At 58.7% G+C, this 27,733-nt stretch overlaps 6 protein-coding genes across 6 annotated transcripts; 3 read left to right on the plus strand and 3 right to left on the minus strand.

The window, feature by feature from the left end:
• Positions 1-14,765: 14,765 nt before the first annotated feature.
• On the plus strand, positions 14,766-15,487 carry IUM83_04402 (reverse transcriptase; the record flags this gene model as incomplete). Its single annotated transcript, XM_067928481.1, has 2 exons — positions 14,766-15,041; positions 15,089-15,487. The coding sequence occupies 2 exons, from the start codon at positions 14,766-14,768 to the stop codon at positions 15,485-15,487; spliced, it is 675 nt and encodes a 224-aa protein (XP_067792792.1).
• A 2,680-nt stretch (positions 15,488-18,167) lies between these two features.
• On the minus strand, positions 18,168-18,464 carry IUM83_04403 (uncharacterized protein; the record flags this gene model as incomplete). The annotated part of the gene is made up of 1 exon (XM_067928482.1): positions 18,168-18,464. The coding sequence occupies one exon, from the start codon at positions 18,462-18,464 to the stop codon at positions 18,168-18,170; it is 297 nt and encodes a 98-aa protein (XP_067792830.1).
• A 32-nt stretch (positions 18,465-18,496) lies between these two features.
• IUM83_04404 (uncharacterized protein) lies at positions 18,497-18,943 on the plus strand (the record flags this gene model as incomplete). The annotated part of the gene is made up of 2 exons (XM_067928483.1): positions 18,497-18,590; positions 18,741-18,943. The coding sequence occupies 2 exons, from the start codon at positions 18,497-18,499 to the stop codon at positions 18,941-18,943; spliced, it is 297 nt and encodes a 98-aa protein (XP_067792795.1).
• Positions 18,944-19,254: 311 nt separating this feature from the next.
• IUM83_04405 (uncharacterized protein) lies at positions 19,255-20,645 on the minus strand (the record flags this gene model as incomplete). Its single annotated transcript, XM_067928484.1, has 4 exons — positions 19,255-19,619; positions 19,831-20,230; positions 20,313-20,413; positions 20,498-20,645. The coding sequence occupies 4 exons, from the start codon at positions 20,643-20,645 to the stop codon at positions 19,255-19,257; spliced, it is 1,014 nt and encodes a 337-aa protein (XP_067792796.1).
• A 209-nt stretch (positions 20,646-20,854) lies between these two features.
• On the minus strand, positions 20,855-21,301 carry IUM83_04406 (uncharacterized protein; the record flags this gene model as incomplete). Its single annotated transcript, XM_067928485.1, has 2 exons — positions 20,855-21,057; positions 21,208-21,301. The coding sequence occupies 2 exons, from the start codon at positions 21,299-21,301 to the stop codon at positions 20,855-20,857; spliced, it is 297 nt and encodes a 98-aa protein (XP_067792793.1).
• A 32-nt stretch (positions 21,302-21,333) lies between these two features.
• On the plus strand, positions 21,334-21,630 carry IUM83_04407 (uncharacterized protein; the record flags this gene model as incomplete). Its single annotated transcript, XM_067928486.1, has 1 exon — positions 21,334-21,630. The coding sequence occupies one exon, from the start codon at positions 21,334-21,336 to the stop codon at positions 21,628-21,630; it is 297 nt and encodes a 98-aa protein (XP_067792794.1).
• Positions 21,631-27,733: the final 6,103 nt, after the last annotated feature.

A 27,733-nucleotide genomic window follows, 5' to 3' on the forward strand; every position in this document is an offset into this window, starting at 1 on the left:
AGGAAACGGGCTGCCACCAAAGAGAAGCACATCGACAAGGTCGTCCCGGCTTCCATCTGGAACGAGCCGGGCATCTGGAAGTTTCCCAAGCGTGTCTGCTACTGGATCCTGATGAGTCGGGACCACACCAAGCCTGGAACTGATGTCCGCTACACTCTGAAGGAACAGATCGAGCTTCTGGATGCTCGCGAACCGGCTCGTACGGAATGGGGACTCTGCTCTTCGGACGACGAGCGCATCGCCCATCTGCCGGAAGATGTTCGCCGCACTCTGATTCCAGCCGGACAGCGTGACTCGATCGAAGATTAATCTCCGGACCAAGTCGCAGGCGTAGCGTCCGCACTCATTATGCGCAATTCCTCTTGAATACATCTTCTCCGTTTTCCTCATTCTTATCTCTTTGTCACCTTAGTCCTGAAACTCCAAACTTCTCAAACTCCAAGCTTCGTCTTTCCGAAACTCTCCACTCGTTCTCCACTTGACACTCCGAAATATCATATCTGAACTCACATCGCAAATCTATCGATTCAAAGCACATTCCGTCGAGGGCACATCCGCGCAGTCGATCCAGTTCAGACATGTACTAGGCTCTGGGGTGATCGTCCCCAGCCTGCATCGTCTGGAACCGGGCTCGTGCGCGTGCACCCTGATTGAACGCGTACAGCAATGCTCCACAACTGAGTTGAGATACGGGCAACCATTCGGGGTCGTCATACCCTTTCCACTTAACGAGGTACTCTCGAGTGCGTCTAGACGTTCGGGTCCGTTTAGACCACCTGAGGTCCAGAATGTTCTCCACTTCATACTCGTCACGCTCTGAGTCTGGCTCCCAGCTGTCCTCCGGAAGTAAGGCCGCGTCGAAGTCATCGTCTCCGGACACTTCGACCTCTCCGACTGGACGCTTCGGGAAGAGGGCACGTGGTTTAAGTCGACTGACATGTACCCAGGGATTAACCCGGTACCCAGTGTCATCAATCTTGAGCTTGACTCGGAAGTTGTCGTGCATCTCTTCAATCCGGAAGGTGCCATGCCACATGTGGGCAAGTTTACGGCTGAGACCCGGCTGGACTTTCGGAATGTATAGCCAGACCGAAGCTCCCTTCTCGAACCCAGACTTCAGTCGTGCGGACAGCTCTCTCCACCTTTGCGTCTGGACCTCAGAACGCTGGCGTTTCGCCTTCTTCTGCAGATCCTCGGCACATGCTTGCGCGTAGCTATATTGTCGTTGAAACTTCCGACGCCACTCATAGGCAGTCCGCTCCGGAACGCTAGAGGGTTTCGGGCCCAACATCGCAGACAGCGTCCCTTGAGCGTCCCAACCATGCACTAGGTAGAAGGGTGTATCCAGACGCGTGGCATCGAACGACGTGTTCAGAGCGAACATGAGCCTCTCCGCGTGGTCGTCCCAGTCACTTTGGTCCGCCTCAGCAATGTACGCTCGGATACTTCGAACGACAGTCTGGACGGACCGCTCCTGTTGACCATTAGCTTGCGGACGATAAGCGAGAGTGGCTCGCTGCTTGCTTCCCAGAAGTTCTCTGAACCGTGTGAAGACCTCACTCATGAAGCGGGGGTCCTGATCATGTCGGACCATGGAGCTCGCTCCAAACCTCCGGAACACACATTCTTCGTAGACCTCTGCGACGTCTTGAGCAGTAGTCGACCGCATGGGCTTGCACATCACGAACCCGGAAAACGCATCCTGGAACAACAACAGAAGGTGTTTCCACGTTCGGACTCCGGCATGTGAGTGACAAAGTCCATCGAGACAACTTCGAACGGACGTCTGGGCTCAATATTTCCGGGCGACGGTCCTTCGTTGGGCGGTCGTCCCTTGTCACTCGCACAGTCGACACACACCTTGACACAGCGCTCAACATTAGCGTACATCCCTGGCCAGTAGAATTCCGAACGAAGTTTCTCGTACGTCCGGGTGATGCCTTGGTGACCACCTTGGAAATCCTCGTGTGCGTAGTGCAGCATGTCTGGTCGCAGGGATTCCGGGATCACCAGTCTCGGCTCATCTACAAAGCCACGAGGGCGGTCTCGAGTTGATCGGGCCAGACGGTATACCACATCCCGAGCATCTAACGCAAACAAGTCCGCCACCTTTGCAATCTTGTGGAGCCTTCTCGGCGAGAATCCGTCGATATCCCCTTTCAGGAACGACTTGATTTCGGACAAGTAGGCATCCTGATCCTGGTGCGTCCTGATACGTCTCCACCGTTCGGCCTGATACTCGAGGGGACCCATGGGTCGCTGAGGTTCACCATCACCAGGAGGAGCAATGTCCTCAACTCCCGGATCCGGATGTACGGCGTCCCTGGCCTTCGACCTCGTCAACGCAGCGAAGACTCTTGCCGCACGAGAGAGCGGCGCGGACTGTGAATCTGCAGCCACTGCGTCACTTTCCACCCGGGCCGAAGTCTCAGGACGCGGAGATGGGTCTCCGTCCAGATGGACCACCTTTGGCTTCATCAGCTTCTCCGCAATCTTCGACACTCTTTCCAGGTGTGTCCGCTCTTCGGAATCCTGAACAGTCCAGGACCCTCCGAGTGCCAGCGTCTTCGACGTCAGGTAGTCGGCAGCTTGATTGTACTCGCGCTTAACATGGACCAGTCGCAACGTCCGGAACTTATCCCTGTGGACTTCACACTCAGCCAAGTGTTTCTGGAGGTTCGGCTGGTGACAGTTGATGAGACCTTGGACTTGTTGAATCACGATCCGAGAGTCTCCCACAACCACCAAGTCTTCGACCTGACGGTCGAGCGCCATCTGGACTCCTTTCAGGAATCCATGATACTCCACATCGTTGACTGTCACGTCGTCCAAAACGAAACCTCGGGCTTCGTGCACCTTCCAGCCGGGGAGCTGCCAGAGAATACACCCGCAGCTTCCTTGCCGAGTCGACGTCTTGGCCGCACCATCGAAACTCAGGACGACGCCCTCATAGGTATCGTCGAGCATCTCCACACTGAGAACTGGGGGCTTCTGAACGCGTCCCTTGGCAGGTATCAGTGCTTCTGCGACTTCGTCCAAATGCTCACGCGGGGTGATCCCAGCTCCCATGATAGCCGCCAGACCGTCTTCATCTTTCTGGACCTTCCGGACGGTGATGTCCCAGTGTGAGAGCATAACCCCCCACGGAACACAGCGTCCGTCAGCAGATTTCGACTGGAGTATCCACTTGAAGACTGAGTGCCGAGTGTAGACTTCCAGGTGACAACCCTCGAGAAGTGTTCGGAAGACTTGAAGGACTCTTAGCACAGCAATCACCTCCTTTCCAGCTATGTGATAACGGAGCTCAGCATCATTCAGAACTCGTCCAGTAAACTGCACCGGTTGGATCTTTCCATCGTATTCCTGACCGAGGACCGCGCAAGCAGCCCAACGGTTGGCATGTGGGATGATCACGAACGGCTTTGTCCGGTCTGGATGCCGGAGCAGTGGGGTTGAAACGATCTTCTTCTTGAGAATCTCGAACGCAGCCTTGGCCCTGGTGAGATCTCGTCCGGTTTGCACTTGGTCGTCTGAAAGCTCGTACAAGACTGCAGCCACTACCGGAAAGTCTTCAATAAACTTATGATAGTAGTTCAGACTTCCAAGGAAGGACTGCACTCCTTTCAGAGTCTTCGGGAATGGCAGGTCTTGAACTCCCTTAGCGATTTTCGGAACTGCCCGAATCCCCTCTGCACTAATTTCGTGCGACAGGTATGGAATCGACAGCTTCCCAAACTCACTTTTCGGGAGACTCACAGAAATATTCCAGTAGCGCAAGAGGAATAGAAGAGCATTCAAATCCTCACAAAGCTTGTCCCAGGTGGGCGCGCCATGTGCGATGTCATCAATGTACGAGCTCCGTCCCAAAACCGGACCCATGCTGTCTGGAGCAGGGATGTTCCTCTGGAACACCGTCGCTGTATCCGTCAGTGCCAACACTTGGCCTTCGGAGTCACTCCTGGACGGGTCCAAGCTCAGGAAGTCCAGAACATCTTGGTCCACCTCCAATTCTTCTTCCGGGGACAGTCTCACGAAACCCCACAGGCAGTTATTAATCACTGCCTGGTAGACGAGAGGGGCATTCTTGAGTCCAAACGGCATCCGAACCCACTGGAAGTGCCCGAACGGACAGACGAAGGCCGAGATCAGCTTCGCACGCTCAGTCATCCGGATGGCCCAGAATCCACTCGCCATGTCCAGACTCATAAACCACATTGCACTCTCAAAGCCAATCAATAGATCGTCGATCAAAGGCGGAGGATAATTGGACAGTTGAATGAATCCATTCACCACTCGGTAGTCGATACACATCCGGATGTCCACGCCGTTCTTCTTCAGGACGATGACGATCGGGGAGGCCCACGGCGATTCGGAGTGTTCTATCAGCCCTCTCTCTAAGAGCTTCTTCAGCAACTCGTAGACCTTGATCGCTAAGTGTGGGGCGATTGACCTCGGACGCTGAGCAACTGGTTTAGCATCACCGACATCTAGATCACACCACACTCCACGAGCCGGCGCGGGGCAGCATTCCCGTCTCCCAAGAATATCTTGTCGTGATACCTCAGGTGCATTCGAAGTTTCTCCTCTTCGGCCGAAGTAGTCCGTCCAGGTTCTCCAACGTCGGCCTTCTCGATATCACACCTTGGACTCAACTCTTGGAGTTCCGGAAGCATGGCCAGTTCGTCGCGCAGCTGAGCCAGCAACTCACTACCTTCGTGGATGTACACGGCTGGTTCAAGGTTCAGTTCTTCCGCACTCATCTGCATGCATCGTTCGTACTCCACTTCGAGCCTTCGGACCGGAATAGACGATCGTTCAGGGCTCCGTTCAACATTCGACTCGACTCCAACGGGGATTTCCGGAACGCACTCGGTCAGACACTCATCGTCAAAACTGATCGCGTCATAAAACTCGTCCAAGTCCGAACCGGAGTCCTCATCCGGGTTCCTATCAGGATCTTCGATCGTTACCAGCTGGACCTTCGCAACTTCAGACACCGAGCTCGCATTCTCAACATTCTCGCCCGGTCCGGGTACCTCACCTGGAGCAGCCTCAGGAACCGTGCATTCTCTTTCGGACGCTTCGGATCTCTCGGTTTCCGAAAGGCGAGGAGTCTGATCCGGGCAACGACCTTCCGCCTTCACGCCACGTTTAGGCTGCAGGCGCACCATGTGCACCTTCGCCGAATCAGCCGGTGACCGAGTGAGTAACTTCGTGGGCCACGGGTAATCGGGAGTCTGGACACACGGCGGTTCGGAACTCTGTTGCGCTCGAGCGAGCCGTTCCTCACGCTCTCTGAGCTCCCTCGAGTTGGTACTTTCATAAATCATCACTTGCCATTCTCGATACCTCCGTAATCCTGGACGGACAAACCTTCCGGCTGTCGGAAAAAATCCAAACTCCACAACCCGGGCGACCGCCGTTCGAGGGTCAATCCAGACTGTATTGTCCGAAATGTTGACCACCTTCACAGCAACTGGCCAGGACTTCGCAGCATAGATAATCTGCGTAACCCAGCGGTCACCTCGACCAGCCCAAACGACTTCGCGTTGCGGATTGCTCTGACCGTAGTCAATTCGGACGACGGCCGCCTCACCTGGGGCTAAGTACAGACTCTCTTTCGGAGTGACGGCCAGGTCCAGGCCACGTCCCATGTGGTCCGCAGTCCGGCCAGCTAACAGTACCGTCTCTTCGTCCGGCAGCTTGACCAACCCTTCCTGAGCACACAATCGAACCCCCGCCGAGTACATGAAGTTCATACCGAGAAGCACATCCACACCTTCGCCAATGTTCGCGACCCATAGTTCCATAATGTAGACCACGCGAGGTCCCAAGGTAATCTTCACCTCGGTAGTAGCCGTGATAATCGTCGGGACACCACCCAGTCCAGACACCCGGAGCTGCTTGCAAAACTTAAGCCGGAGTTTGAGCCTACGCGCAAGGTCCAAACTCACCATGCTAACAGATGCTCCGGAGTCCAGGAGGATATCCGTTCGATAATTGTTCACAGCACCATGCACCATCGCCACTTTCTTGGTGTCCTCACGGTTGTGCTCTTTCCACCATCCGTACCTTTGGCCGGGCCCCAGTCGGAATTCGGGAGGATCATCTGAATTATTATCCCACAGACGACCTTCTTCCAACCGAGACCGCTCCAAACGCTGTTGATCGGATAGGTACTTGTCGTTTTCCTCTGAAATCACAGTCATGCATTGATGGTTATCTTGGTGCTTGTTCCTCAACTCTGGTCCAATATACACTAGGATACACAATTCCGGGGTAGTCTTGAGCCCGACGCGTTCTGGATCCCCATCCAGCGGGCTTGTTAGTTTAACTGTTGTTCCCCAGAATCGACGTCCCCATCCAGTAGTTGATTCCGGATAGCGGACGGAAGGTCCAGTGTACCTTGACGAGCGAGAGTCTTCACAGCTTGGAACTTCTTCCACTCTTCACATTGGTCTTCATGAAACTTCTTGCAGAATAGACAGGGTCGAACTCTGCACAGGCGGGCAGGGTGCCCTTTCCGGCCGCAGCGATCACACTTGAGGTCGGTCCAGCAGCTCTCCGTAGAATGTCCAAAATCATTGCAGCGCTCACAGAACTTGGTGCGGTTCGCAGTGTCGAAACAAGGGGACCGAGGTGGTGTTCGGAAATCTCCGCTCAAAGGAGATCTCCAACCTGAGTTCTCCATAATCCGGAAGACAGTGCTTGAAATATCTTGCACGCGATCTTCGTCTCGCCTGGAATCACCTCCGGTTGGCGCACTTCCAACAGCCGAGCTTGCCGTCGACGGAGTGGCAGGAACTTCTTCCACCACATCTTGGAACCGCACTTCCCGATCATCTTCACCTTCATCCGACACATCTTCGTCCTGAACCACATACGCGCGGCCGGCACGCTTCGACTGGAACCGTCCGTGCGGAACATTGTCCGCCCGGAAGTCTCGCTTGGCCTGAGGAGCATCGTAGTCGTCGCCTTGGGTCATCTCTTCGTGCTGCTTTAGGACGTACTCCAAGTCACGTAGTCTCCGGATGCGTTGGCCTTGCAACGTCGATCGAAGGCGTGAGTCCAAGAGCTTCTTCGTGAATACCTTCAGATGACGTTCCCGCTGCTTGGACGACGAGTCGAAATCGATACCCGCCTTATCTGCCACCTTGTTCAGGCGATAGTAAAACTCTAGCGGGCTTTCTGACTTCCTTTGGACCATCGTGTAGTAGCGTTCGGAGTCTGAGGTCTTTGCTTTGCAATACATCTCACAGAACTCCTTCAGGAACTTCTTCCAGTCTCGTCTCACCTTCAGACGAAGGTTCGCGCGGCAGTTCCGGACGGCGGCGGACAACTTGAGCTTCATCTCGTATATCTTGACCTTGTCCGTCCATCCGCCCTGAGCCGCAATGCTTTGGAATCTCTCCAGCCACCTTGTCCGGACCGCCAGCGACGCCTTCTCATCGAAATCCTCCAGGCTGTTCGCATTCACATATGGCCGGAACGTGAATAGCGTTCCTCCGGGCCCTGCAACAGTCGGCGTGTTCGGGGCGACATCTTCAAACGACGAGCTATCGGAGCTGTCGGAGTCCGAAGAACTCCCGTCGGAGCTTGAGCCAGAATCGGAACTATCCGGATCACCACGGTGCTTGGGGGGTTTCTTCGATTTCTCTCCACGGGACGAGGCGTCCCTTCCCCCTCGCTCTGTCGACTTGCCACTCGCAGACTTCCCCCGTCTCGCCGAGCCAGCTTGTGCCTTGCGCTGTGGCACGCCCTCCACCTGCGCCTTTCGTTCAGGGCGCGCGTCGGCGTGTCCTCGTGCGGAGGCGTCGGGGCGCTCTCGGTCTTGGTGCGCGTCGGCGCGGCGTCGGCATTGGTGGCGGCGCTCTCGGTCTTGGTGCGCGTCGGCGCGGCGTCGGCCTTGGTGGCGGAGCTGAGAGTCGCCCAAAGCTGGGCCGCCAGGAATTCGTCGAGGTTCGTCGAGGTCCGTGTGACATCTCCCCTGATTACGTCATCACTGATTACGCCACTGGATTCTGGACGCCTGACCTGACGACTGGTCGCCACTGGATTTTCCGTTGTCACATGAGGGTCCCGAGTTGTCGAATCAAGTCTGAATGCGCATGGTCGCGGAGGCGTCTGGGCGGATGTTGCACGAAGGTCGCGCAACTGTCCAGTCAGAAACTTCTGGACATTCTTGGCCGTCTCTCGCTCCTGGGCCTGCCCCGCGCGCTTGTCTTCTAGCTCGCGCTGCAAGGACTCCATCATGGCCGCCACGCGCTGCGCTTCTTCGGCCTGACATGTCTCCGTCTGGGCACGATACTGTGCCAAGAGTGCGTCCGCTCGCTCACGTTCCAGACGCGCGGCTTCCAGTCGAGCGGGTTCCCTGGTCTCCGCCTCGCGGCGTGTCCAAGTGTCGTCGGCCGGGTTTCGGGTGGACTCCTCCTTCGCAGGTGGGTCCCGAGCCGGCGGTCCGAACCTCCGAGCGACTTCCAAGTCCAGCTTGGTGTTCAGCTTCTCGAGCGCGGAGTCCTGGTGCCTCTCCATCCTGGCGACCGCCTCCTGCACCTGGAACATGGCGTTCAAGGCAACTTGGGTGCTTCCAGAACTGGCTGAATCATGTGACCGTCCCGAGCGGTACGAACGCTCAGACTGGGAGCGCCGGCTGGACCTGCGGCGTCGGCTATCGTCGTCGCTGATGGAGCTTTCGGATGGCGACGGACTTCGACGCTTGGAGCGACGTTGGAATGCCTTCGACCCCCGTCCCTGGGCGTGCGATCGTTCGGACTCCGACATAACGACATCGTCCTGATCCACGCGCACCGGGTTCGGAGGGAGAGCTTCCTAGGTGACGTACATGGCCATCGCGGATTCGACCGGGGCCGCACCACCAAGCGTCTGGGCAGTCATCGCCATCGGAACTGCCGGCATGTGTGATCCAGCGTCCTGACCCCAGCTCAGTCCCGAAGATCTGGACGAGCTGTCCCTCGAGGTTCGCGATCCTGACGTGGCGCTAGCAAGCGACTCGTCCGAGCCACCTGACGTCCCGAAGAGGCTTGACGATGCTCGAGACTCCGACTTGACCGAGGCATCCAGACCGGACGTCACACTGCCAGGTCGAGCGCCTTCCAGACTTCGGAAACCAGACGACGATACAGACTGCGGAGACTCAGGCGTCGGGATGGACGACGGAGGTGCGAGCGCCGGCACACGTTGGACGCGCTTGGGTCCAGGCTCACTCACCGCGGGGCTCCTTGGACTTCGCGGCGTCTGAAGCCCAGACACCTTGAGCATCTGGATGTAGCTACGTCCCAGCAACTCGACTTCGTGGTCGGTCTTCTCCGCGTCAAGCTCCGGTGCAGCCAGGTCTGGACGCGGTCGTTCGGGGCGATCCATCTGCGCTTGGACTTCGGACGCCTTGGTCATCAGCTGCTTCAGCTCGGCCATCTCGATGGACAGCGGCAGGAGCATCTCTTCGACGACATGGCGGACCAAATCCGGGTGCGCCTTGTTAGCTCGTGTTCGGAACCAGCCAGGAACCAAGTTCAGAAAACTGAAGCCGGACTCGAACAGTTGCGTCTGAAGGACCGCAACGCACTCGTGTGGGGAGAAGGGTCCGACCGGAATGGTCGCAGCCGTCCAGTCTCGGGTGACTCCAAACGTCCGACGTGTCAGCTCCATCTCAGCGATCCAAGCGTCCGCCTCCACGGCCATCGACGTCCGCTTCCGTAAGTACTCAGAGGTAGTCAGGATAGCAGACATGTAAGCCGTTGAATCCAGATGAGCTTGAGGCCATTCATACTTGATGTTCGGAGGAACACTGCTTTCGGAGACGTCCCTCTCCCATCGTCGCACTTGGTCAGCCACATACGCTTTCACTTGAACTTCCGATGGAGACACCGGTGTCGGTCGGACTGGAGATAGCGTTCGGGCAGAAGCCGTTGCGGAGGACTTCGGCGAAAACATTTCCGTGTCCTCGAGCACTTGGTCTTCCTGAACCGTAGACAGGTAGGCCTCCTTCTTGACCGCCGGTTCGACCTTCACCAGCTGCACTTCGTCGTCCAGCTCGGAGTCAACTTCGACAACTTCGACGTCTTCAGCCGGACCTTCCAAAGGCTTCTTCGTCCCAACGTATTCGACTTCGTCGTCGACGTCCGAAGCCTCGACCTCATGTTCCGGTTGGGGGGAGTCCGAAACTCGACCACCCACCGGGGCTCAACCACATCGGCGCCTCCCGCAGACGCCTTGGCGGACATGTCCGGAGCGGACTTGTCCTCGTCATCCGGACCCAACTTCGAGTCCGCCGACATGGAAGTGTCAGCATCTCCCGGAGCCGTCTCCTGGTCGCCGTCCTTGGACACTTGGTGCGCGTCTGGAACAGCGGGTCGAGAAGTTGTCTCGCCTGGAGCCGACGCTTCCTTCGCTTCCTTGGCAGCCTTGCGTTTTGCCGCGTTGGCCTTCCGGGCGTCACGTTCGACGTCTTCCAGAGGTCGATGCGGCTCGACTCCCAAGTTCGCGACTAGGCGCGACTGCCGGCTTGGTTCAGACTCCGCCGACTGCCGTCGCCCTTCCTTCTTCCTGCTTCCACTTCCAGCCATATCAACCACGGTTAGAAGATCGTTAGCAGTCAACACTCTAGATCTCAATCAATATAATATAAAAAAACAACTCGGTGAAATTCCACGGACTACCAAATCCGGGCACGCGCACCAGCTGTGGCGAGGCGGGTGAGCGCCTTTGCCGCCCAGGTGTATAGCACGATGCCACGGGGCCGCCCGTCCGGAGAATTACTCCTCCTTACGGATTTTCCCAATGGGGTCCGACTCCGATAGCAGCACTAGGTGCTCCCAACGGAGGAGGCGTGTGACCTTGTGAATCCCTGTAGGTATCGTTTATCTTCGATAGAACGAACTTCACCTGATGAGTTGTCTTCACAATGATAAGGTCTTGGGTGTAGAGCGCTTACGTTACTTCAAACGTAGGTCTCCACGACTGGGGTTGAGATCACAAGCAGATCCTTCCAGCCAAACCTTCAAAATCAGAGAGTTAATATGCAAATATACAAATATACAGCCGCTACTTATTCTTTGGGGGGCCCTTGAGCGGGGGGCCCGTACACCGGTCTACTGGAGTTTCTTCCGGACCACCGGTCGAGCCCGAAAACACCCTTCACTCACGCGCACCAGCTCCCACAAGGAGATAATTAGCTCCAGGTGGAAGACTTTCCAAACGTTCAACTCCAAAAAAGGAGAACAACCTCCGGTCAGACAATATACAATCCTATCACACAGTAGTCAATCGATCGGATCTAGGGGTGACTACACACAACCTCCTAGAAACGCAGTTAATATGAAATGGGACCTCCGAACGAAGGACCAACAACTGGAATATGAAATAGGACAGGTCACTTCGGAGCGCGCGTCGCCCGATCACCGCCTAACTTGGTCTTAGCCTTTGGGAGAGTTCCACGGCGGTATTCGCGGTCACGACGCGTCCAAGCGCAGGTCTTGTAGCTTAGGGCCGCCGGCAGGGTTAATCCCTCCGGTCGAGGCTTGTTCCTCTCGCTTACTTGACAGCACACTTCGTCCCTGGGGACGGGGAAGCACTTGCGCCCTTCTTGGCAAATTGAACTCTCTGATTATCTTTTCTTAGGCTTCTGTATCCACTGTTCTCTCTGGAATCAGCTCTTTTGTCTTGGTTTCACTATAGTCGGGGCGTGGCGTAATCACGTCGCATGTCGAGCAGGTCATGGATAGGGCAGGAATCTGGTCGGTGCATAACATATCATGGTCGGTCGTCTTGGTCGGTCGTTAACATCTTGGTCGGAGTATACTTGAAACTTGGAAGGCCTTTCTGGGTACAAATCAGGCTGGGACAGGGCGCGACCGGTCGCCCATCGGAGATCTTCGTCCGGAGCCTGGTATCTGGAATCCTGCGTCCGGAGTCCGGAGACAAATGAGTCTGGAGTTTGACTTGACTTCACTATGGCGGGAGTCTGGACGATCTTGAGCAATCTTCTTCGGCTCTCTGTCTGGACTTGCTTGGGCCTTCTTTCTCGCTTGTGTCTTCGCTCTTCTCTTGTGCTCTTCCGTCGCATGTCTTACGGGCCTGTCGCTGGCCGGGTCACTGAGCAGAGACTTGGGCAAATTTTCTGGAGCCGCTTCGTGTCACTCTTCGGTTCAACTAAATTCCGACAGAAGGCCGCGGTGCCGAAGCCGCAGCCCGCCCGGGCTGTACACGCGATCCAGCTCGCGTTGGACGGGTATGAGTCAGAACGTGAAAGTCGCGACAGCGAAGGCTCACTGTGCGAGCAGGACCGAGATGACGAGGATCGAGCCCGGCTTTTCGTGACTGGGCAAACGCGGGCAAATCTGCCCGTCGTGACTTCGAGACTGGCGAAGCGGGGCGCGAACGCCTGCCACAGTGTCGTCATTGTGGATCGGGTCGGCACCCCGAATCGGACCGCTGGAACTTGTTGGCTTGCTAGAAGTGTCAAAGTCGTCACCCAACGGAGCGGTGCTTGCGCACGTGCAAGGCTTGTGGGGATGTACAGGATGCCGAAGAGTGTCCCTACAAGGAGTTCTTCAACCAGCTGCGACAGTGCTTTGATCCGCACAAGCACGCTGGAATGCTGCCGCCAACAGCCGTGAAAAGGTTAAACTAGATCGCTCGCTGGTTTGTAAACCAGTACGAGACGGGCGATCAGTTTCCGTCTATGTATATGTGGCCAAGAAGTCTCGAGAGGTGGTTAGTGAGATCCTGATTTCCCTGAATGATAATACATGTGAATCCAACCTAGGACGTACCTCGCAAGAGCGAAACCCGCGGGTCTCGACCATTCGACGCCCGGATGAGTACGCGCGATAGCCGCAGTTGGAGGAGATTGATCTGCGGCCGGGCGCCGGTATTGGAAACATTACGCGCCGCACAAATGGTACAAGCAGGCCAAGATTCATGGGAAGCTGAACAATCATCGCTCTGTGTTGTTGCTCGACACCGGCGCCGAGGTGTCCATACTGGACACCGCCTTTGCTCGTGAGGCAGGCTGCCTGATTGACACGGAAGCCACGCAAGAATGTGTTGGAATACGTGACGAGACATACTACACAGTGGGAAAGACGAAGATCAAGATTACATTAGCCGGAAACTTGGTATTCTACATGGACATCTGGGTTGGAGATTTGGTCGGACAGCACGCGATCCTCGGGATGAACTTCATGGTCCCCGCGGAAGTGCAAATCGACACCGCGGACGGCGTTGCGTGTCCCCCCCCCCCCCCCCCCCGACGAGGTGCACATACAGCTGATCGGGCGACGGCCCCTCTACAGCACGAAGCGACACCCGGTAAACCTGAGCTCGATGGTGAGGATCGACCTGAGGCTGACGAACGATGTCTCGCTCCGTCCGGACCGGAATGCGCCGCGTATGTGGGTCACGAGAGGCGAAGCATGGGTTACTACTTTCGTCAAGAGCAAGATCGGAAGGAGTACATACCTGTGCGTGACCAATGTCGGGGACACGACGATAACCCTCGACGCGCACAAGACGCTGGGTTGGGTGACGCCCACCGACGCTCGGCCTCAGGCCTTCGGCATCGAGCAGCTGGGATCGCGCCGCGATCAGGAGTGGTAGAATTTGGCCTATGGAGCGACCTGCGATGCGGACGCCCTCTGGGTGCCAGTCGAACCCGAAGGGCCGTTGACCGATCGACCGACGTACGTCACACCGCGAGCCATCCTGTGCCCGCCGAATGCGAAAACAGTGGATCATCCGGCCTCGCGTCGACCGGTGACTGCAGTTGCAGCACTGGCGGCGGTAGCGCTACCCGACATACCTGAGCGGCCAGAGCCTGATCCAGAGGTAGTGACCCGTGGGCCACACAAACCGCGACCTCACCACCCGCCCTAGATCGACCCGTCATGAGAGTCCATCGCGCGAAGACAAATCGGGTGAGGACGAAGAAGACGACGCGGTCTTGATCCACGAAGGCTCGGATCTCCTCGCTGTAGACTTGTAGTCGGAGATGGCTTTCCTCCCAGACTTGTCCTTGACCACGGAAGTGACGATCGAGGACCTCAAGGTCGGTAGACCGACCGGAGTTGAGCCGGAGGAGACCGCGCAGCAGGAGCAACCCTTCACCAGATCGTCTGGAAGCGTCGGAAGTGGCGCATTGGGAAGGTCAACGCTTTGCCGCCAACGGCAGTCGGGGTCGTCTGCGGCATCGATGTCGGTGACGCAAAGCCGTGGCGCAACGTGTCCACAAGATACCGCCCCAGTTCCGAGAGAAGATGGACGACCTGATCCGTGGACTTTTGAGTGCTCGCATGATCCAGGCGTCCAAATCACCGTGGTCGTCGCTCATGGTCGTAATTGTGAAGAAGAACGGGGTCGACATACGGCTCTGAATCAACTACCGGCTCGTCAACAGCTTGACGCAGCTACCCGATGCCGCTCGTGAACTACCTGCTAGAAGACCTGGATTAGTACCTGTGCTTTTTTTCTTCCTGGACATGGCCAGGGGGTTCTAGGTCGACCCCATGATCGTGCGAGCCCGACTCATCTCGATCTTCATCACGCCTCAAGGCTTGTTCGAGTGGCTGCGGATGACCTTTGAGCTCTGCAATGCCCCGCAGATATACTAGCGCCTGATAGACAACGCGCTCTACGGTTTCTGGAGGCTCTCCCCGGACAACGGCACCCGGGATCTCCTCGAAGAGGGAGAACCGGAGTCCCCGGGGATCCACTCTGTCCTAGGTCGGAGATCGTACATCGACAATATCCTGATCGGAGGGAAGTCCTGGGACGACCTCTGCGAGAAGGTGGAGCGCCTGCTGGACGTCTACGAGCAGTGGCACTTGTCCATTAGTGTCGAGAAGAGCGGATGGGGAATGTCCCAGGTCGAGTATCTCGGCCACAATGCGTCGGTACGCGGTCTACAGGCGAAGCCGAAGAACGTGGAGTCTCTCATGACGTTGGAATTCCCGCGCCCACTCAAGGGTCTGCAGGCCTTCTTAGGCAGCCGCAACTACTACCACCGGCTCATTGCGGACTTCGCGGTCTACGCGACCACACTGTACTCGCTGACCGAGGCCAACTTGAGGAGCTTGCCACCAAACCGGAGGATCGCGGGCACGAGGAGTGGGAGCACGCGGTTCGCGCCTTCGAGGTCCTGAAGTCCAAGCTGGCTACGGCCCCGATACTGAAACACTTCGACTCGGGCCGAGAAGTCGTGGTGACCGTGTATGCCAACGACTGGGCGAGCTCCGGTGTCCTCGCGCAGGTCCACGACGACGTGTGCATGCCGGTGAAGTTCACGAGTCGCACGCTGAAGCCCAACGAGCGGAACTATGATATCGTGGAGAAAGCGATCCTGGCCGTGCTGCGGGTCTTGAACGGCTGTTACGCGATGTTGGCCGAAAGGTCGATCCGTGTCTTGACGCGTCACACGACACTAGCTTGGCCGTTCCGATCCAAGGGACTGCAAGGTCGGCTCTCGCAGTGAGCCGCGATTCTCTCGCCATGGAAGCTGGAGGTCTGCCGCTCGATGAAGGGAGAAGAAGAACTTCTGGGAGCGTTGGCAGCGAGTATAACACCGCGTGCCTTTGTCGATGCCGCGCTGGAAGAGACCACCCCGCAGAGGCGAGCGTCGAGGTTCGCGGTCATCCCGATCCCGACCATCGCACTCGACGACTACCCGCGTGTCCTGATCTTTGGGGCCTTCGGTGCCGCCGTCTGGAAACTGCGAGGATGGAAGATTGCCCGAGCGGTGTCTGGCTACGCGACTGGCATCACGGTCAACGAGGCAGAGTACCGAGGCTTGCTGCTGGGGTGTTCGCTCCTCGAAGGACTCGACATCGCGCGACTGATAGTCTGCGGAGATTCGAACCTCATAGTCCGGCAGATGAGAGATGAGATGGAGTGCAAGTCGCCAGGCCTGAAGCGGCTGCGTCAACGAGCGCGGAACGCATTCCAGGCATGGCCGCGCCACGAACACTTCCACGTACGTCGAGATTGGAACGCGAGCGGTGACCTGCTGGCCGGGCAAGCGTTGCAGCGACATGCTGGCCGGAACACCTATACCACCGACGAATTGAACGACTTGAGGACGTTGAACCGCTTGGCAGAGCTGATCCGGCCGAGATCGCTCGATCGTGAGGCAGTTGACCTGGAGTGACCCAGTCCAGGTGAGCCCGGTCCAGTCGGAGCTGGGCGGATCTCGGGCACGAACACGGGGCGACGTCGATCCTCGCGGTCACGACCCGCGCGGCGGCTGCTAGAGCCACAGATGCTGTGACGCTCTCTCCGCCAGTCCTTCAGGAACTGGTGGTCCAGTGACTCCGACTGGATCGCATCCGGGCCGCGCAAGACAAAGTGCTCTGGATCGCCAACCTAAAACAATACCTGCGCGGTGACGTCGGCGAACTCTCCGGACGTGAGGCGAAGAACTACAAGAAGATCGCGCCGCAGTACGAAGAAGGCAAGAGCGGACTGCTCTACTACCACGCGCAAGGCGACGAGTCGGCCGAAGACCGAGACATGATCACGAAGCTGGTTGTCCCGGAGACGCTCCGCGAGGACGTTCTCCCCCATTACCACGCGAGCTTGGGAGGCGGACACCAGGGCATTGGCCGGACGTACCAACGCGTGAGGCGACACTTCCATTGACCAGGCATCTTCAGAAGCGTCCAGCGATACGTCGGAGAGTGCACCGACTGCGAGACAGGAAAATGTCGACCCACGAGTCGCCCGGGAACATCGTCGCGACGTACCCGTTCCAAGTAATCGCAATGGACCACATTCCGTCGTTGCCCGCGTCTTGCAAGGGCAACACCGAGTTGCTGATGTGGATCGACCTCTTCACGGGCTTCGTAATCGTGAAGGCCAACGCGCCGCGGAGTGGCCGAGGCGTACAAGGAGGCGATCAGACATGACCGCGAGTCGGGCTTCATGTCCGACTTCTTCAAGGTCTTCAGCAGGCTCATGGGCCAGAGACAACGCGCGACGCTCGCGTACCGACCTCAAGCCAACGGCGCTGCAGAACGCATGGTGCAAACGATCACAAGGGCGATTAAAATGTATATCGCGGACATCGACCAGCGTGACTGGGATGAATACGCTGAACGGCTTACCTTTGCGCTGAATACGGCACACGACCGCACGCGGGACGAGACCCCGTTCTTCCTAGTCCATGGCTGGGACCCACGATCCACGCTCGAGGCGACGCTCAAAGTCGGCAATACGTCACACCGGGACGTCAAGGCTAAGCTGTGGTGGTTGAGGATCCAGCGGCACTACAAGATCGCACGGGCACAAGCACTCGAGTTAGTCCGTGACGCGGTGGAGGCCCGCGCTCAGCGCCAGAACGAGACCGTGATAGATCACTCCGTCGAGACAGGACCGCGGGTCTGCCTGCATTTGAATCGCGTCAAGCCGGAATACGCGCGCAAGCTCGCGCACACGTGGCATGGGCCCTTCCGCGTCGCGGGACGGGTCGATTCGTACGCCACGCGCCCTGAGACGGCTGGAACGCCATATCGGCTGTACCCCGCCGTGCAAATCTCCAAGCTAAAGCCCGTCCACGGATATCCGTCGCAGTCCGCGATTCAGCTGACGGTGCCGGCGAACGAGCGCTTCGACTTCGACGAGGAGCTCCTGCTGGAGGACAGCTGGGACACGCGCGACTTGGACGAGGACGTCTTCGAGGTGGAGGAGATTGTGAACATGCGGGAAGGCCGGGCTACCCGGTATGGACGGACGAGACGCGAATTCGAAGTGAAGTGGCGACGCTACCCAGACACGTCGTGGGTGGACGAGTCGGACTTGAACTGTGGAGGCCTGTTGTACGATTTCTTGAGACAGCGCACGGGACGCCATAGGTTTGGTGTCACGCAGTCGCACGAGAACGCGGAGGCGGTGGACCCTGGTCGGTGAACGCGCCTGAGAGGTGCGGTGGAAGGTGGCAGGGTGGCTGCCAACAGGTAGAAAGGATGCATCGTCTCTGGGAATGGTCAGGGGCGAGGGGCAATGGTTGGATGGGAAGTCCGGAGGACCGGCCAGTGAGCTGAAGATGGGACGACGGAGGGTCGTCCCATAAGAAAACGTGGAAGGAAAATACGGAGAGAGTGAAACTAAACTGGCTTCGATTATGCATTGAAGTTGAAGGCCTACAGCTATGGATAAGCCTAGACCTGCTGGACGAACTTGACATCAAGTCGGGGTAACGAGTAAGCGGGGTGGGCGCGCGTCACGGCGCAGCGGCCATTCGTGTCCAGCGGAGTCCGGAAGAAGCGACGCCAGGGCTCGCGCGTGTCGAGGTCTTCCAACACTTCCTGCAGGGACGCGTGCTGGAGACCCGGGTACCAGCGGCCCACCGTAGACCGACTGGGCGGGACGTGCAGGATCATGGGGTCCAACAGCAATCCCACGTCCGCGAGTTTGACTTGGAACAGCTCGACCGGAAGATCGAGCACGCTGGTCATGTGATCCCCCGCGTGTGAGCGCCGCGTTTTCCATGCCGCACCGCCCACGAGCAACTCGTGCGTCGACGTTGGCCCAGGTCACCCGGGATCGGTTCCAGGAGGAGGGCGCGCTCGCCGAGGTTCGGGGTATGAGCCAACCACAACGGGGCGGCAGGATCTCGAAGCGAAGCGCGCGAGCCGAAACCGACGCGAGCCGAAGCTTGCGCAGTGCCCGAGGCCAAGGCACGTAGCGTCACGGTGACCATCCCGACGGACTGCCCACTGGCGGGTTGACAGGCGAGAAGAACGGTGTGGCGGGAGCGGGTCTTACTGCGCTTGACGCATCCGAGCTGGAGCTTGACGAACTGGACGACGACGACGACTCGTCGCTGCTGCAGCTGCCTGCAGCGGAGCCCAACCCGAACACCACGTGGAACCGCGATCCAGCTCCGGACCCAGAGTGCATCGAGTCAGCCGAGCCGCCCGACCGCACGTTGTGACCTGAGGTGGCAGTGCCCGCTGATCTCACTGAACCGGCCGAGTCGGCAGACCGACTGGAGGACGACGAGGACGAGCGCGAGGCCCAGCGCTGGAGGCGACGGCGCTTGGTCTGCCGGTCGCGCGTCTGGGACCGGCTGTCCGACGACGAGCTGAACCGCGTGGCATCCTGGCGTGGCGGTGGCCGTAGCCACATGACTTTGCAACGACGCTGTCGGACACCGAGGTGTCGGCTGTAGTCGAGGAACGCTGGCTGCGCCTGGACGACGGAGCACCGGAGGATGGAGCCCCGGAGGACTGCAGGCCTGCGGCCTCAGCCACGCAGGCTAGTGCCGACGCGGATGAAGGGCTCGCAAGAGGTGCGCGGGGTGGCCGAGTCGAGGCTGGACGTGAAGGCGGGGACGTTGAGGCAACCGGAGGAGGACGGGCCCACGCGGCGCGCCTGAGCGTCCAGCACGTCTCGCTGCTGAGCGGCGGTGCGACGAATGTGCAGCCACCCCGATCGGTAGCGAGCCGAGCGGGCGGTGGACTGAAGTTCAGCTGCCTGTGCATGCGCCAAGTCGGCCTGCGCTGCCACACGCGCCGTCTCGGCGCCCGATGTTGAGGCCTCCAAGTCGCGGATCCGGTCCAAATCGCTCTGGCGCTCTTCCGCGTGCGTGGTCAGCAAGTCGCGGTGAGCTGCGTTTGTACGGCCGACAAAGTCGATTGAGCAGACGCGAGCTCGGCGTGGGCGGTGCCACGTTCACCCTCGACGGCACGCAACCTCTCCGGCGCGATAGTGGGCAGTGTTGAAGGCGCTGTGGCGATCGCGAGACGCAAGGTCAGGTCCGCGACGCGAGCGCGCTCGGTATCGATCTCGGCCCTGACATCGGGGGCGGTCTCCGTCGACGCCTGTTCGAGCACGCGGAACGCGTCTCATATTCGTCGGCGCGGACAGCTGGGGTCTGGAGTCCGGCCGCGACATCCTCCAGCCGAGCGTTCTCAAGCTGGAGACCCTCTAGTTGTTCGTGAAGTCGATTAACCGTGGACGCGCCAAGCTGGTATCCTTCGCGCGCGCGCTGCAAGCGTGCGAGGTTCCGGTCGTGGAGCACGGACGCGTGGCAGGCAAGACCGGCGTTCAAGGCGAGCGCCATGTCGAATCGCGCGCGGAGTGTCCGAGCCTCGTACTCCAGGTCGTACGCGTCCTGGAGGAGGCCGCTCAGCGACGGGATCGGCGCGCCCGTCGCGGGGATGCCGACCGCCGAATGCGCAGACACGGAAGGGCGCTGGGGCTCGCAACCAGGGTCTAGCTAGCGAGCCGGTCCGTGGTAGCGTCTTCAGCGTCGGAACAGCACCCATGCACGCTCCGCCGCTTCGGAGCCTGGTCCGGACCGCCTCGACCACGGGGTCGACATCGTCGTCCACCTTGGTCTCTACCACCCGGACCAGTTCTACGCCGGCGACGCCATCCCGGGGTCGGTCTCCTCCAGCGACTGCCCCAGCGTGGGCCCGTCCTCCTCCGGTTGCCTCAACGTCCCCGCCTTCACGTCCAGCCTCGACTCGGCCACCCCGCGCACCTCTTGCGAGCCCTTCATCCGCGTCGGCACTAGCCTGCGTGGCTGAGGCCGCAGGCCTGCAGTCCTCCGGGGCTCCATCCTCCGGTGCTCCGTCGTCCAGGCGCAGCCAGCGTTCCTCGACTACAGCCGACACCTCGGTGTCCGACAGCGTCGTTGCAAAGTCATGTGGCTACGGCCACCGCCACGCCAGGATGCCACGCGGTTCAGCTCGTCGTCGGACAGCCGGTCCCAGACGCGCGACCGGCAGACCAAGCGCCGTCGCCTCCAGCGCTGGGCCTCGCGCTCGTCCTCGTCGTCCTCCAGTCGGTCTGCCGACTCGGCCGGTTCAGTGAGATCAGCGGGCACTGCCACCTCAGGTCACAACGTGCGGTCGGGCGGCTCGGCTGACTCGATGCACTCTGGGTCCGGAGCTGGATCGCGGTTCCACGTGGTGTTCGGGTTGGGCTCCGCTGCAGGCAGCTGCAGCAGCGACGAGTCGTCGTCGTCGTCCAGTTCGTCAAGCTCCAGCTCGGATGCGTCAAGCGCAGTAAGACCCGCTCCCGCCACACCGTTCTTCTCGCCTGTCAACCCGCCAGTGGGCAGTCCGTCGGGATGGTCACCGTGACGCTACGTGCCTTGGCCTCGGGCACTGCGCAAGCTTCGGCTCGCGTCGGTTTCGGCTCGCGCGCTTCGCTTCGAGATCCTGCCGCCCCGTTGTGGTTGGCTCATACCCCGAACCTCGGCGAGCGCGCCCTCCTCCTGGAACCGATCCCGGGTGACCTGGGCCAACGTCGACGCACGAGTTGCTCGTGGGCGGTGCGGCATGGAAAACGCGGCGCTCACACGCGGGGGATCACATGACCAGCGTGCTCGATCTTCCGGTCGAGCTGTTCCAAGTCAAACTCGCGGACGTGGGATTGCTGTTGGACCCCATGATCCTGCACGTCCCGCCCAGTCGGTCTACGGTGGGCCGCTGGTACCCGGGTCTCCAGCACGCGTCCCTGCAGGAAGTGTTGGAAGACCTCGACACGCGCGAGCCCTGGCGTCGCTTCTTCCGGACTCCGCTGGACACGAATGGCCGCTGCGCCGTGACGCGCGCCCACCCCGCTTACTCGTTACCCCGACTTGATGTCAAGTTCGTCCAGCAGGTCTAGGCTTATCCATAGCTGTAGGCCTTCAACTTCAATGCATAATCGAAGCCAGTTTAGTTTCACTCTCTCCGTATTTTCCTTCCACGTTTTCTTATGGGACGACCCTCCGTCGTCCCATCTTCAGCTCACTGGCCGGTCCTCCGGACTTCCCATCCAACCATTGCCCCTCGCCCCTGACCATTCCCAGAGACGATGCATCCTTTCTACCTGTTGGCAGCCACCCTGCCACCTTCCACCGCACCTCTCAGGCGCGTTCACCGACCAGGGTCCACCGCCTCCGCGTTCTCGTGCGACTGCGTGACACCAAACCTATGGCGTCCCGTGCGCTGTCTCAAGAAATCGTACAACAGGCCTCCACAGTTCAAGTCCGACTCGTCCACCCACGACGTGTCTGGGTAGCGTCGCCACTTCACTTCGAATTCGCGTCTCGTCCGTCCATACCGGGTAGCCCGGCCTTCCCGCATGTTCACAATCTCCTCCACCTCGAAGACGTCCTCGTCCAAGTCGCGCGTGTCCCAGCTGTCCTCCAGCAGGAGCTCCTCGTCGAAGTCGAAGCGCTCGTTCGCCGGCACCGTCAGCTGAATCGCGGACTGCGACGGATATCCGTGGACGGGCTTTAGCTTGGAGATTTGCACGGCGGGGTACAGCCGATATGGCGTTCCAGCCGTCTCAGGGCGCGTGGCGTACGAATCGACCCGTCCCGCGACGCGGAAGGGCCCATGCCACGTGTGCGCGAGCTTGCGCGCGTATTCCGGCTTGACGCGATTCAAATGCAGGCAGACCCGCGGTCCTGTCTCGACGGAGTGATCTATCACGGTCTCGTTCTGGCGCTGAGCGCGGGCCTCCACCGCGTCACGGACTAACTCGAGTGCTTGTGCCCGTGCGATCTTGTAGTGCCGCTGGATCCTCAACCACCACAGCTTAGCCTTGACGTCCCGGTGTGACGTATTGCCGACTTTGAGCGTCGCCTCGAGCGTGGATCGTGGGTCCCAGCCATGGACTAGGAAGAACGGGGTCTCGTCCCGCGTGCGGTCGTGTGCCGTATTCAGCGCAAAGGTAAGCCGTTCAGCGTATTCATCCCAGTCACGCTGGTCGATGTCCGCGATATACATTTTAATCGCCCTTGTGATCGTTTGCACCATGCGTTCTGCAGCGCCGTTGGCTTGAGGTCGGTACGCGAGCGTCGCGCGTTGTCTCTGGCCCATGAGCCTGCTGAAGACCTTGAAGAAGTCGGACATGAAGCCCGACTCGCGGTCATGTCTGATCGCCTCCTTGTACGCCTCGGCCACTCCGCGGCGCGTTGGCCTTCACGATTACGAAGCCCGTGAAGAGGTCGATCCACATCAGCAACTCGGTGTTGCCCTTGCAAGACGCGGGCAACGACGGAATGTGGTCCATTGCGATTACTTGGAACGGGTACGTCGCGACGATGTTCCCGGGCGACTCGTGGGTCGACATTTTCCTGTCTCGCAGTCGGTGCACTCTCCGACGTATCGCTGGACGCTTCTGAAGATGCCTGGTCAATGGAAGTGTCGCCTCACGCGTTGGTACGTCCGGCCAATGCCCTGGTGTCCGCCTCCCAAGCTCGCGTGGTAATGGGGGAGAACGTCCTCGCGGAGCGTCTCCGGGACAACCAGCTTCGTGATCATGTCTCGGTCTTCGGCCGACTCGTCGCCTTGCGCGTGGTAGTAGAGCAGTCCGCTCTTGCCTTCTTCGTACTGCGGCGCGATCTTCTTGTAGTTCTTCGCCTCACGTCCGGAGAGTTCGCCGACGTCACCGCGCAGGTATTGTTTTAGGTTGGCGATCCAGAGCACTTTGTCTTGCGCGGCCCGGATGCGATCCAGTCGGAGTCACTGGACCACCAGTTCCTGAAGGACTGGCGGAGAGAGCGTCACAGCATCTGTGGCTCTAGCAGCCGCCGCGCGGGTCGTGACCGCGAGGATCGACGTCGCCCCGTGTTCGTGCCCGAGATCCGCCCAGCTCCGACTGGACCGGGCTCACCTGGACTGGGTCACTCCAGGTTGTAACGGGGTTACACGTACAAGTGGCTGCAAGCCACTTGTGAATTTAACAGATAGGTTATCTGTTAAACGTTTTGGATACTTCCTCACATTGGTGTAAGACACACCGATGGATACATTGAAGTGGACCACCACAGTGAGTGGTCCACACATACCCAAAGATCCTATTGGTAGAAAGCAGCATCTTTCTACCAATCAGAGACATGCATATTAGCGGGGCTCTCACAGCCAGCCGCTGCCAACCCTTTCATAGATGATAAACAGTTTTAGCAGCTTTTAGAGGAAGATCAATTTACAAACAATACAGTTCTCATTTTACCTAATCTAAGTCACTTGGAATCCTTTTGTTACTTAACTTATATTTGTGTATTCAAATATAATTAACCTAAGTAATTACTAAGTACTTACGCTTCCTCATACACGTTGCGCAACGTGTAAGCAAAAGTAGTGAGTCAAGTTAGACCCACTACACCTGGTAGCACTTTGTAGTCCGTCCAACGACCGACTGCTTGACGTTCGTACGCGGTGTACGAACGCGGAGCCGAAAACCACATGAGCACGGAGGTGCCCATGGAGAGCTCCAACACGCCTGCAACGCATGTTGCACGCGCTGACTGCCCCCACCTGTCTGACCCAGAGTGGGAGGCCCTCCAACGACTGTCAACAGTCATTGGAGAAGCGGCGATAGCTACAATGCTGCGTACGCTATCGCCGACGGAGCAACATGGTGTTGCTCTGGGATTCATCATGAAGGAGCAGCGTGACGCTGCTTCCTCAGTGACGGCGTCGTCAGGGACGACACCGCGTGCTCAACCATTAAAGTTGAGCGTAAGCAATTACGTGGGAAGAGAGGGCGAGCCTCTCCTCCGATGGCTTGTCGAACTCGACACAGCCATAGCGGCTCGACGCATCGTCGACCCGCTGTCGAAGGTCGCGTTCGCCATGTCCTGCCTTGGCGGACGCGCAAGGAGTTGGGCGTATGGACGCCGACTCTCCGATCCTACGTGCTTCAGCACGTACGAAGTGTTCAAAGAGGAGCTCAAACAAGCGTTTGAGCCCCCGCAAAACGAGTTCCGGTCGAGGGCGGAGTTCCTCGACCTTCAGCAGGGTAAGCATGACGTCCATGCTTACGCGCAGCGCGCACGATATTTGGTATCAAATATCGTGACTAACCCGATTGACGAGGCGACCAAGGTCGTCACGTTTATGAAGGGACTTAGAGATGGGCCCGTGAAGACCTATCTCTTCCGAGAGTACCCGAGTACTCTCGAAGATGCAATCACTCTTGTCATGCAAGAAGAGTTTAGCCTGCGGCAGGTTAAACTCCATGTAAACGTACCGAGGCCGCAACCGCGCCCGGTAGCGAGGACGGGAGGTCCAGAACCAATGGACCTCTCGAATGCAACAACTGCTGGTTACCAGCAGCAGGGAGGTAACGTGCGATGCTTCCGCTGCGGAAGGATCGGTCACTTTGCACGGGAGTGTACAGCTCCCATGCCCCCTGGAGGTGGCCGTCGTGGCGATGCTAGGCATCGCCGCGGACCAACAAAAAACGCGAACATCCAGTAGGCGCGGGGCGCCCTACTGGTAATGCAGTCGCGCGTGCCGACATCGGGCACGCGACACTGAGGACTGCAGCCCCCAGTGAGACCAGCTCTCACTGCAAGAAACAAGATGACAGGCCAAACCTAGTCATCTTGAAGGTTTACTCGAAGAGAGCGAGTGACTCTCTTCGAGCATTGGTAGACTCAGGCGCGTCGAACAACTTTGTTCGACTACGAAGCCTGTCAAGACTTGACTTCGAGGAGGTAGATACACCTCGAAGTCTTCTGGAGGTACGACTGGCAACAGGTGCCATCGTGAAGACCGAGAAGCGCGTCGTGAACGTGCGCTTCTCGTACAAACAACGAGTGTTTGTCGAACACTTTATCGTCCTGGACCTGGACGATAAATTCGACGTAGTAATGGGCATGCCGTGGCTTGCACGGCATGATCCGGTAATAGACTGGAAGAAGCGCACGCTCGTGCGCTTCGGACGCGACAGCGGAACAGAGAGCGATGGCCCTGTTACCGCAGCGCGCGCACCAGCAGGTGCGCGCGGCTCTCAGTCGAGACAGCGCTTTATGCTGCTGTCCCGGAGTGCCAAGAAGTGCGCGAGGGCGCGCACAAGTGAGACCCACGTCGGCAATGCTGCCGACGTCGGAAGAAAAGATGTGTTGGTTCCGGGAACCAACACCCACGTTCAAGCGTGTAAGGGACAGTCCCTGACCCGAAGCGGTCAGGTCGACAACGACGCGTCGGCTCCGGGAGCCGACGCACCCTCGGTCATGAGGGGCTCCGCCAATGAATGGCGTCGAGGTGACGAAGGCGTGTCAACTCCGGGAGTTGACGCTGCAAACAGTGCGGACGGTTGCAAACGTACCGCACTGACGCAATTACATGCTGTCGTGCAGCCCTGCTGCACGACGAAGCGCCATGCGATCAAGCCGGGCTTGATATCGCGCGCCCGCAGACAGGGTCTGCCGGCGAAGGGACACATTACCGTGCAGCCGGGCTGCACGAAGGAAAATGCAGTCAAGCCGGGCTTGATACCGCGCGCCCGCGGACAGGGTCCGCCGACGAACGACTGTCCACGGCCGGGCCTGGACAAGAAGAACAACTGTGCGGAGCCGGGCTCCGCACAACAAGAAGACGGCGCAAGCGGAAAACGCTGCGCAAGTCTCGGTCCGGGACCGAGACGCAACAAGAGCAGTCTGCTGGGCAGACTGCGGCGGTGACGCCGAATGTCAAGACGCTAAGCGTCTTGACGCGCACCGATACTGGATTCCAGTATCGTGACATGGAACTCGCTAGTCCTCCGACGACGGCGTCGGAGTTGACTTCGCTTCCAGCCATGAGCTGGAAGCGCTTCACGCGCGACTTGCACGATGGACGCATCGAGCAAGTCTGCGTTCTTTCGGACAGCGAAAGAACGGCGAGCGAGAGCGAAGAGCTGAGACAGCTCTTCATGGGAAGTACCACTGAGAGTGAAGACACTCTCAGTGCGAAGACGAAGCGAGAGCGCTTCGAGGAACAAGGTTGGGACTCGCTGAAGTCGAGTCCCTATTACGAATTGTTGAGGGAGTACAAAGACGTACTCCCGGAAGACATTCCTGCGGAGCTTCCGCAGGATAAGGGCATTCAGCACGAGATTGATCTCGTGCCGGGCACGAAGTACTGTGTCACGCGGCAGTGGCCACTGCCGCGAGAGCAAGTGAAAGCGATCGACGACTTCTTTGAAAGTCGTCGTAAAGCAGGACAAGTGCGGGAATCAAAGTCCCCGTACAGTGCTCCGACGTTCTGTGTCAAGAAGCCACAGGGCGGATGGCGCATCGTTCATGCCTACAACAAGCTGAACGATGCGACGGTACCGGCGCAGACGCCGATACCACGAAAAGATGTTATCATCGATTCGATGGCCGGGAGCACCGTTTACAGTGCTCTCGACTTGCGAGATGGATTTTATCAAATCCTAATGCGTGAGAGCGATATCCCTCTCACGGCAGTGAGCACGCCAAGCGGCATGCTCTGGGAATGGCTAGTAATGCCACAGGGGCTTAAGAATGCCCCTGCGACTTTCAACAGGTGCGTGACGCACTTGTTGCGCTCGGTGCGCGACTTCGCACCGAGCTACTTCGATGATGTATTCATCCACAGCCGGGCTGTGGACGGGAAGACCGACGTAGAGATGCACAGGGTGCATCTCCGGAGGCTACTTGAGCTTATGCGAAAGCATAAGCTCTACGCGAACCTGAAGAAGTGTATCTTCGGGGCGAGCGAGATACCCGTCCTCGGGTGTCTCGTAGGGAAGAATGGTGTTCGCCCTGACCCGGAAAAGGTCAGAGTGATTAACGAATGGCCAACGCCTTCAAGTGTCAAGGAACTGAGGCAGTTCCTTGGCTTGGCCACGTACTTGTGCAAGTACGTGGAGGATTATGCGGGCAAGATCCGCCCGCTGTCACAGCTTCTTAAGAAAGAAGCTGTGTGGAATTGGACACCCGATTGCCAAAAGGCATTCGATGCAGTCAAGCGGGGCTTGACTGAGG

The sequence above is a fragment of the Phytophthora cinnamomi genome, assembly GCF_018691715.1.
Source record: "Phytophthora cinnamomi strain GKB4 chromosome Unknown Contig33, whole genome shotgun sequence".
Lineage (NCBI taxonomy): Eukaryota > Oomycota > Peronosporomycetes > Peronosporales > Peronosporaceae > Phytophthora > Phytophthora cinnamomi.